This window comes from Mytilus galloprovincialis, chromosome 11, assembly GCF_965363235.1.
Source record: "Mytilus galloprovincialis chromosome 11, xbMytGall1.hap1.1, whole genome shotgun sequence".
In the NCBI taxonomy this organism is placed as follows: domain Eukaryota; kingdom Metazoa; phylum Mollusca; class Bivalvia; order Mytilida; family Mytilidae; genus Mytilus; species Mytilus galloprovincialis.
In genome coordinates, this window is record NC_134848.1 from 25455073 (window position 1) to 25465890 (window position 10818).

Genomic DNA, 10818 nt, shown 5'->3' on the forward strand with positions numbered 1-10818 from the left:
AATGAAGATTTCAATCAAAGAGAACTTGCTGCTAAAAGAGAGGCTAGAAAGAATGATGTTTTCAAAAGAAATGAAACAGAAAAGAAAAAAATTGCCAGACAAGATGAAGACTACAGAAAACATGAGTCCGAACGGGACTCTCATAGAAAACAAGAATATAGATCACATCCGGAAAATTTAGAACATGAGCGATTGAAAAAACAGAGTTCTAGACAGAACAAATTAGATATAGACAGATGTTATGATAAGACAATTAAAAGTACTAAAAGAAAAAACATTGATTTCACAGATCATGAAAAAAAACTAAAAAAGAAAAGAGTTCAAGGTATAACTCTTAATGCTTGCATAAGAAATTTTAAAACAAAAATTAATGATGGTCCTACATATATATGTACTTCATGTGAACAAACTTGGTTTTGTGATTCTGTAGTTAATTCTAAAACTGTCAAAATGACCACTCCTGCTAACATGTCACATGTCTTTACTAATTTTAAATCTGTACAAGACATAGAATGGATATGTCATACTTGTCTCAATGCAATAAAAAAACAAAGAATTCCTCGATTTTCGATAGCCAATAAAATGGGATTTCCCCAAAGACCAAAAGAACTAAATTTGTATCCTTTAGAAGAGAGACTGTTATCATTAAGAATTCCTTTTATGCAGATTCGACAGTTGCCAAGAGGTGGACAGTTATCAGTTAAAGGCAATGTTGTAAATGTGCCTGTTGAAGTTCAACCTACAATAAATTCTCTTCCACATACAATAGAGAAATCAGGTACAATATCAGTTAAACTGAAGAAGAAGCTGGAATTCAAAAAGTGTGATTTTAGTGAAAATGTGAGACCTTTTGCTGTCATTTGTGCATTACATTATTTGATGAGAACAAGTGACTTGTACAAGTCTTCTGGCATAGAAATAAATGAGGATTGGATTACCGAAATCGCTAAAATAAATGAAGAAACACATGAAAATGAAAACAATAGTGCAGAACAAGAGAATGACCAAGATCAGAATGATTCAGATAATGACTCCGATCATTTCAGTGAAGTAGATGAAAGTGAAACGCATGTTGGAAACACAGATACACTGTTAGATCACATTCCAGACGACAATCCACTATGTGATGCAGGTTTAACTTTTGCTCCTGGTGAAGGTCAACGACCAATTAGTCTCTACAGTGATCCTGATGCAGAGTACTTATCTTTTCCAACTATATTCTGTGGTCAACGAAGGCCAGATAACAAAGACAGGTCTGTCTCTGTTCACTTTACTGATATTGTCAAATGGGAACTAAGGCCCATGGATAGGAGAGTAGCACAGTCTGTACCAAATATATTTTTCAAGTTAAAAAAAATTCAGTTAAAAAACATAAGTGATAAGGTCAATCTTGCTCTAAGAAGGTGTCAATCAGAAGGAAAAAAATGGACAGCAAAAGATGTACTCAATCCTAACACTGTAAATGATCTTGTAAGATTAGATGAAGGTTATTATATCTTTAGAAGTTTAAGAAATTCTCCAGTATACCTTGAAAAGAGGAAGAAAGATTTGTTTGCAATGATCAGACAGTTGGGTCTTCCAACATGGTTTGGCTCTCTTTCATCTGCAGACACTAATTGGAAAGATTTGTTACGAATTCTTGGCAAATTAAATGATGGCAAAGAATATACTGACAATGAATTGGAAGGAATGGATTGGCATCAGAAATCTAAACTTGTTCAGAAAGACCCTGTGACATGCTCTAGATATTTTGATTATCGTGTCCAACAGTTTATTAACTTGGTGTTGAAAAGTGATCATGATCCTATTGGAAAATTGACAGATTTTTTTTATAGAGTTGAATTTCAACAGAGAGGTTCACCCCATATTCATATCTTGATCTGGATTGAAAATGCACCAGTTTATGAAAGTGATTCAAATGAAGATGTTGTAGCATTTATTGATAAATATGTCTCCTGTTCACTTTTAGAAAATAATACTAATTTAGTCAATTTGCAGGTTCATAAACATTCAAAAACATGCAGAAAAAAAGGTCACCCAATTTGTCGTTTTGGTTTCCCCCTTCCACCTATGAAAGCAACAGTAATCTTAGAGCCTTTAAAAGAAAATGATGACATAGAAAAGTACAAAGCTATATATAAAGAAATACAAAACGAAATTAATACACTTCACAATTCTGAAGATATAGACCAGATGACATATGACATGTTTTTAGATGATGTGTTACAAATGGATGATGAAAATTATATTAAGGCCATAAGAAGCAACTTGAGTGGTCCAAAAGTTTTTCTCAAACGAAAACCATCTGAAGTCCGTGTTAATGGTTACATGAAAACTGTGTCGATAGCCTGGCAAGCAAATCATGATTTACAGTATGTTTTAGATGCATTTGCATGTGCAGTGTATATTGTTTCATATATAAGCAAGTCACAAAAAGGTATGAGTGCATTACTAGACCAAGCAGCAAAAGAAGCACGACAGGGAAATTTAGACTTGAAGCATCAAGTAAGGCACATTGGGAATTACTTTTCAAATTCTGTTGAAACAAGCGCACAAGAAGCAACATACTTAACACTACAGATGCCTTTAACAAAAGCTACAAGACAAGTCGTATTCATTAACACGTCTCCACAACACAAAAGAACTTTTCTCCTCAAGCAATCATCGGTTCTAGAAAAACTAGGCCCAGACTCTACTGAAATAGAATCAGACAATGATATTAAAAGGTACTCGCGTAGACCAAAACAACTGGAGAACTGGTGTTTAGCAGATTATGTATCTCAGCTTGAATTGCAGTATCCTAAAACTGAGTCCTCAGATGATCACGAAACAGAAGAAAAAGATCATGAATCTGATAATGAAAATGAAGCGGCAAATGCAGATATTATAGAAGAAATCAATAACAAAATCGACATAACCCTGAAGAATGGTATTCGAATATATCAAAGAAAAACACCTAAGGTTATAAGATATGTTAAATACAATTACAAGACTGACTCTGAAAACTTCTACAGAGAACGCTTAATGTTATTTTATCCATGGAGAAATGAACTTTCAGATTTGCAATGCGAACATGAAACATTCGAAAACATGTACTTGACCGTTGCAAGAATTTTAGAAAAAAAAGCTAAGCAATATGAAGGAAAAGTGATAGACCTAGAGAAAGCTATAGAAGAGGCAGAAAACGATTGTAATGAGAATGATCAAATAGCACCTGCCACACAGCAAGTAGAAATGGAAGATGCTGAAATAGGCCCAACAGAATCTGAACAGTATGTACATTTCAATCCAGATAGACCAACAGAACATAGACTGTATGATATGTCCCGTGAAGTTGGAATAGAAGCAAGAACAGTAGAATTGACAAATCATGCAAACAGAATAAGTGAGAGGGATTATTTTGATTTGATAAGATCCTTGAATAAGAAACAGTGGGAATTTTTCCAACATGTTGTCACATGGGTTAAAACAAAACATGAACCATTTTATACATTTTTGACAGGTGGAGCAGGATGTGGAAAATCTGTAGTTGTAAGAACAATATTTCAAGCTTTACACAGACACTTATGTTCTATTGAAGGTGAGGACCCTGACGATATTAGAATTCTTCTTTGTGCTCCTACTGGAAAGGCAGCTTACAATATAAATGGTCTGACCATTCACAATGCTTTCCAGATACAACCAAATAAAGGACTTGACCAGTCATTGTCATGCGATGTTCTCAATACACTCAGAATGAAATACAGAAATTTGTCTCTGATTTTGATTGATGAAATTTCAATGGTTGGAAATAAAATGTTCTCTTTACTGGAGAGAAGGCTGAAAAAAATCAAGGGAAGCAACTGTTCATTTGGTGGCGTGAGTATCATAGCTATTGGTGACTTTTTCCAACTCCAACCTGTATTTGACAGCTGGATTTTCAATGATCTAAGCAAAGGATTAACAGCATTAGCTCCTAATTACTGGAAATTATTATTTTCTTTTCATGAACTAACTGAAATAATGAGACAAAAAGATGATTTGGAATTTGCTCAATTACTAAATAGGTTGAGACAAAATCAGCTGACTGAAAATGATTTTGCAGTTTTAAATACAAGAACTGTTTCAATCAGTGATCCAACATACAGAACTAATGCTACTCATTTGTTTGTTGAAAATGCTTTAGTGGATAATTTTAATTTGCAATACATATCTAAATTAGGCTCACAAAAGGTTAAAGTTACAGCAGTTGACACAGTTTGTGGGGATTTACCAGCATCTGTAAAAACAAAATTACTTAGTTCTTTACCAGAAAAACAGTCTGATACAGCAAACCTTGCAAAGGAAGTAGTATTAGCAATTGGGATGAAATATGATCTTACAGCTAATATTGAAGTCACTGATGGTCTCACAAATGGTTCAACTTGTGAACTTAAATTGATAGAGTGCAAAACGAAATCTATAAGACCAAGTATCATATGGGTTAAGTTTGAGGATGCCAGAATTGGTGCTAACAATAGAAGAAAATATTCACACTTGTTTGGAAAAGATGTTGAAATTACATGGACTCCAATGTTTGACATTAAAAGGTCATTTACTTATAAATATAAGACCTTTGAAAGAATTCAATTTCCTCTTCGTCCAGCAGCTGGAAAAACAATTCATAAATCGCAAGGAGATACATTACAAGAAGTTGTTGTTAGTCTGAAATCAAAACGTAAAGGAAAAATTCCACATATTCACTATGTTGCACTAAGCAGAGTCACATCTTTAACTGGATTACAGATATTAGATCTCAATCAACAAGCAATAGCTGTAGCAGAGTGTGTTCGACAAGAATTACACAGACTAAGGACAGATGCAACTCTACAGTTGTGCTTTAAGCCATTGTATAATTTATCAAGTAACTATTTTAAAGTCGTTTTCAACAACTCAAGGTCATTGCATGCTCACTTTAATGATATAAAATCAGACCCTAACATCTTGGATGCTGATGTTATTGGTATTGCTGAATCAAGACTTATATCAACAGATGAAAATGGGGATTTTCATTTACCTGGTTTTGAACCACCAGTTCGGTTAGACCAAAAGCAAACAAACTTTAATACAAGATCACCTCATGGATTGGTATTATATTATCGAAATAATTGTATTCTTCACAATACAGTCACTTTCTCAACTCCATCGTTAGAGTTTGTTATAGCAGACATAATATCACCTAGCAAAGGTGTTTTTCAGATTGTATTTGTTTACAAGGCACCAAACTGCAAATTGCAACAACTAAAAGATACTTTCCTTGCAAATCTTCTTCCTGATGTGTATTTAAGACTTCCAAAAATTATCATAATGGGAGACTTTAATATTGATTTAAACACTGGGAACACTTCTTTTTTAAAGTTCATGAGAGATTCATTTTGCTGCTCACAAATTGTGTCTAAACCTACTACATCTTCTGGTACACTGTTGGACTTAATTTTCCTAAATTTTGATAGTAAGATAAACTTTGAAACAGATGTTCTTGATTCCTATTGGTCAGATCATAAAGTTATATATGTAGCCATTGAAACACAATGATTCAGTATAATGATTATTTTATATGCCAAAACCAGCTTTGTTTGTAACAATGAAAATTAAACCCGCTTAAAAACATGACACATTTGGGGTTGCTGAAAATGCAACCTCAAATGTGCAGGAGTGGTTTTAAAGGAAAATGGGTTTCCACTCCAACAGATTTGCCTTTTCACAAGTAGGAATAGAAATGAGATGGCTTCAAGACTCCTGATATCCAGTTTTACCTGTATAAAAGAAAGCTTATTTACAAAGCTTTCTTCTTTATAGGTACACTGGATTAACAGTAGCAGAGGTAAATAAATTTGAAACTGTGTTGCTTTGACTTCCATAAAGCAGAAAGGTCCTTGGTGATTGATTAACCATTTTGCTATGGAGGAAAAGTAGAATTCCATTCATTTCAAGTCAGTAATGATTGGAGACATCAAATTTTAGATCCTCTACTACCTGAATGCTCATTGTATCAGTAGAGAGTTGTGTGCACTTTGCATGTGAACACTCCTGATATTTACCTGTTATTAACATGATTTATGTATATGTATATAATTCTTGAAATATTTGTTTTTGAATACAATCAAAAGCCATTGCTTTAATATAGATATAAAAGGGAGTTTTGAAGACCACATGCCTCATTTCTCTTCCTACAAAATAATTAGATTTAACTGGCTGTTTGATGAACTATGATTAAATAATCAAAATGTTTATGAATGTTGAGATCCTTGCTGTTATTTCAATTATGTCTTATTCTAAGTACAGGTCTACCAAAATGTGTAAATCATTAATTTATGCAAAGGGTTAAATTTTGGAAAAAAATATCAAATATTGCATTAATTTGTCATTCTACTCAACTATGTGGTTGCTTATACATTTGATAAATATGTAGAAGTCATTTATAAAACAGAAACTAATGAACAATTTATGATAACATTTGCTTCATAGAGATAAAATTTGTGAACATTTGATTAATAGAGAAAAAAATTGTGACATTTGCCTATTAGAGAAGAATTTGTGAACATTTGCTTAATAGAGCTGATTTGTGACATTTGTCTGTTAGAGAAGAATTTGTGAACATTTGCTTAATAGAGCAGAAATTTGTGAAAATTGCCTATTAGAAAAGAACTTGTGAACATTTGCTTAATAGAGCAGAAATTTGTGACAATTGCCTATTAGAGAGAATTTGTGAACACTTGCATAATAGAGCAGAAATTTGTGAACATTTGCTTAATAGAGCAAAAATTTGTGAACATTTGCTTAAAAGAGAAGAAATTTGAGAACATTTATTGATGGTTTTATAATAAGCCAATGTAAAGAAATTCAGTAAACTAACTGCTGAAGAAAGAATTATATAGATTGTTTCAGTTGTTCTTATATTAACATCATACAACAATTGATAAACATATGGAGTAAACTCTAGAATCTTACATTAAAGCAAATCCACCAGAACTGATCTGAATAAAGTTTAAAACAGAAATACTATGGACTATAACCCAGTATACCATGAATAGAAAGGAAACATAAATGACAATTACTTATAGTTGTTAAATGCTCAAGAGAAAATAAATTATATATAGAATCTAGACTCTTAAATTGAAAAAATAATGGTGAATATTCTTCTTGACAAGTCTTTACAAATTAACTTCAAGTCATTTTGAAGGTTAAGCTATGGAAACAATAATCATATCATGATATAATTGCTGTGTTGCTTTTTATTATATATACTGTTTTTACTGTCATATTTTGACTTTGAAAATGTGTTGTTATAGAATGTAAATAGTGTGCTATAAGTGAACTGTTTTAATGCACAAACATATATAAAAAAAATGTATAAGACAATGAATATTATAATGCATTATTTGAAGTATTTCATGTGTTCAAATTTTTCATAATAAAAAATTAAATTTGATGTCTTTCAATATTTTTCACACCCCATTCATTTTATAAATTGATAAGAACAAAACCTTCAGTCAAAAAGGGAAAAAAAATGAGTTGGAGACAAACTTGGTCACAACCCAAAATGACAAACAAATAGCAGCTTCACACATGATAGAACTACTATAAAGGTATTCTCTATTTAAGCTAACAAAAACTTAGTTCTCTGAGTCTACCTTCTTGTTCAATTCAAGTAATACCTATTCATTTTGAATCTTAATTTAAAGGTCGGGTCACCACTCATTAAAGAATTAGATTATAATCTTGGGTCCAGTAAAAAGATTGATCTGTTGTCCTTCTACATAATGATCAGTAACTTTGCTGTCATAACCAATTGAACAACTTATATATGATGAACATGTCAAAATCAATTCAAGTTTCCTTGATGATTCTTGACCAGTAATGATAGCGTCTGGCGTATATACAAAATGTAGTCCTGGTATCGATGATGAGTTTATATAGAACGAATATATAGATATGTATGTCAATGAGCATGATGAGAAAACAACACAATACTTGAAAAGTATGTTTTAGACTTCAAAACTGAAAATAATAAACTAGTTGAAAGTAGTTCAATCACAAAAAAGATTAGATATTGGTTCACAACGTTTCCGTTAACAAAAAGTTATTTCATGCAACAATTGTCAACAACAAATTTAAGGTGAGCGACACAGGGTCCTTGGACCCTCTAGTTTTTTTCTCGTATTGTAGTAAACGTCTCGTGTTATCTATATTGAAAACGTTAAAGATAACTGTAGAAATCATAAGGTTAAAGTGAAGTTGTTAATTATATTAAGTCTATAAGAATAGGTCAAATGACAAAGAATAATTTTTCTAAGTAGTTCCTGCACATGATAAAATATTGGCTAATCCAGAACTATTCATAGGGGAGGAGGGCACTGTCTGACCTTAGGAGGATCAACTCCTGTCATGCTTCTGTACCTCTATAATCAACCAAATTTTTCTCACGAAAAAGGGGGGGGGGCGCGGCCCCCATAATCCGCCTGTGTAAAATAATTTAAAACTGGTAAAAAATTTATGGATGTAAGTACTTCTATCGAATCTTAGCGAGATTTTCTCCAATTTCAAAGGGAGGGGATGACTTTGTTTTTTCACAAGGCTGAAATATTTAATCCTACGACCCAATAGTTGCCACAAAAAAATTATAACACAACTGTTTGATACATATAGATTCTTACATTGATACCAGTGGATTATCGGATTTATCCAATCGAGATAGTTAAATTATCAATTTTAAAGTTCGAGCCGCCTTCGAGTGCCTTTCACATTGCACGAAGTTGTCAATTTCATTAACACCTGTTATCATATTTTGGTTCATCCAGTCAGTCAAAAAGGTCATGACCCTTAAAATCATCCAATGATCTTCTGAGATCACCAGCAACCACACGTTGATTAAAATTTTTTATACAATGGGTTCGACAAGGGATAAATTTCCATAGAATTAGAGAAATATGGTTATAGCCAGTATTTAAATTACTTGATCAAAACCCCTCTTATTACATTTGACCAGTTGTGATTTGTAATAAAATTCATACATAAATCACTTTTTTATAATTCTTTTTTCAGGACATCAGGGTAAAATGAGTAACATCTCCCGACCGCATATGGCTAAATCGGAAACACCTACGTATACTTGAACAGTAATTTGTCTAAACTTACTGTAAAGGAAAAGTATTTCCAAACTATGAGCAAAGGACAGTATTTCCGTATCAAAGGGCACACGATAAACCATCAAAATCAGTTTATAAACACAGATTATGCCACAGTAAGTAATATTACACTTAGGTTATAGATCCCCAGACATCTATAACCTATCATAAATGTAAGATGTATAAACTTTATTTTCAAAACTTACTACGTACTTCAGTTGACCTTAATATTTATTTATTCGAGCTTCATTGGCGAGCCTTGTGTGTACGCACGTAACGCACATCTGGTATACAAAGTTGTAATCGAGGTTCTATTATCCTCTCGAGTTAATTATGTAAATATTGCAAAAAAGAATTTTAGTTTCAATTTATAGAAATCTCTGGTTTTGAAAAGGCTACCGACACTGAACAGAAACAAATTACCTATATTTACGTACATGATTTATTTCGAATGGGACAATTGGTCGCAAAAAACTCGTATATACAGAATTGCCACTCCCTTTCAGCCGTGAAATATCGTTTTGATAATACATATAATTTAATTTTTTTTAAATAGATATAGGAAGATGTGGTGTGAGTGCCAATGAGACAACTCTCCATCCAAATAACAATTTAAAAAGTAAACCATTATAACTTTACTTTAGAGTTTTTGAATATATAAATCAGATATAACAAAAAATCTATGAATTATTGATATCTATTTATTGTTTGCACAATTTAAAGTAATAATGACTACGTAAAGTTGATCTTGCGTTTATATCTTTTATTTTTAAATCAAATTCCAGATTATGGAAATAGCCCCATTCGAAGTTGATGAGAGCCACATCAAAGCGTTTATTGCGCCAACCCCCATATATTTGGGGGATGTTGGCAAGATTGGTTTATTGGTCCAAGACCAACTAGTTGCCGTCTCGGGCTCATTGGTTAAAGTAAGTATCGAAATAAATTTGATATATCTGTAGTTTATAAACCACCAATTTTAAAATCATTCGTTTTTTAACTCGCTGATATTTTATCTTAACACATGATATTTTAAAAATTAGTTTATTTCTTTGACGGTTTAATAACCGCGACTATACCTTACATCTGTACGAAGTGAATAAATACCCTACCATATTCGTAAATTTTTTTTAGTTTCCTTTGTATCGATCTGATAAATTAAATATTTTTCGATTGTTTCTAAAGCACTTTTGTTGTCCTGTTCATCACTGTAGCGTGCGTCAGAGTATTCGGGAGGTTGAGCGCCCGTAAACATGTTGAGCCCCACCATATTCATTTATCAGTAGCATGTACTTCGATGGTTGTCGTTGGTTGATCGGTTTCTCATTGTTGAAGGTCATAAAATTGAGAAGAGAAATGGGGAATGTGTCGAAGCGACAACAACCCGACCATAAATCAGACAACAGTCTAAGGCCACCAATGGGTCTTCAATGTAGCGAGAATACTCTGGCACACGTAAATTGCAAGATGTCAGTATTTGCCTTTTCTGAAGAGGGAGTCTTTGGTAAAGGACTTCAAACTAGTTTAGAGAAAAGGAAAGAGCAGAAAGATCAATTAAGTGATCTCTTGCCCGAGTTTAATAAAAAAAAAAGTTTGAGGATTCTAAATCATCTTCAAACAAGTCAGCTAAATTTTCTGATCAAGGGGCTCGGCCTACACGTTTTCAGAATAC

At 32.7% G+C, this 10818-nt stretch overlaps 1 protein-coding gene across 1 annotated transcript; it reads left to right on the plus strand.

Annotated features, from left to right (window-relative positions):
• Positions 1-582: 582 nt before the first annotated feature.
• Positions 583-9134, plus strand: LOC143052085 (uncharacterized). Its single transcript, XM_076225050.1, has 3 exons — positions 583-1731; positions 2659-4882; positions 9064-9134. Exons 1-3 carry the CDS (start codon positions 583-585, stop codon positions 9132-9134), a joined length of 3444 nt encoding a protein of 1147 aa, XP_076081165.1.
• The last annotated feature ends 1684 nt before the right edge of the window (positions 9135-10818 follow it).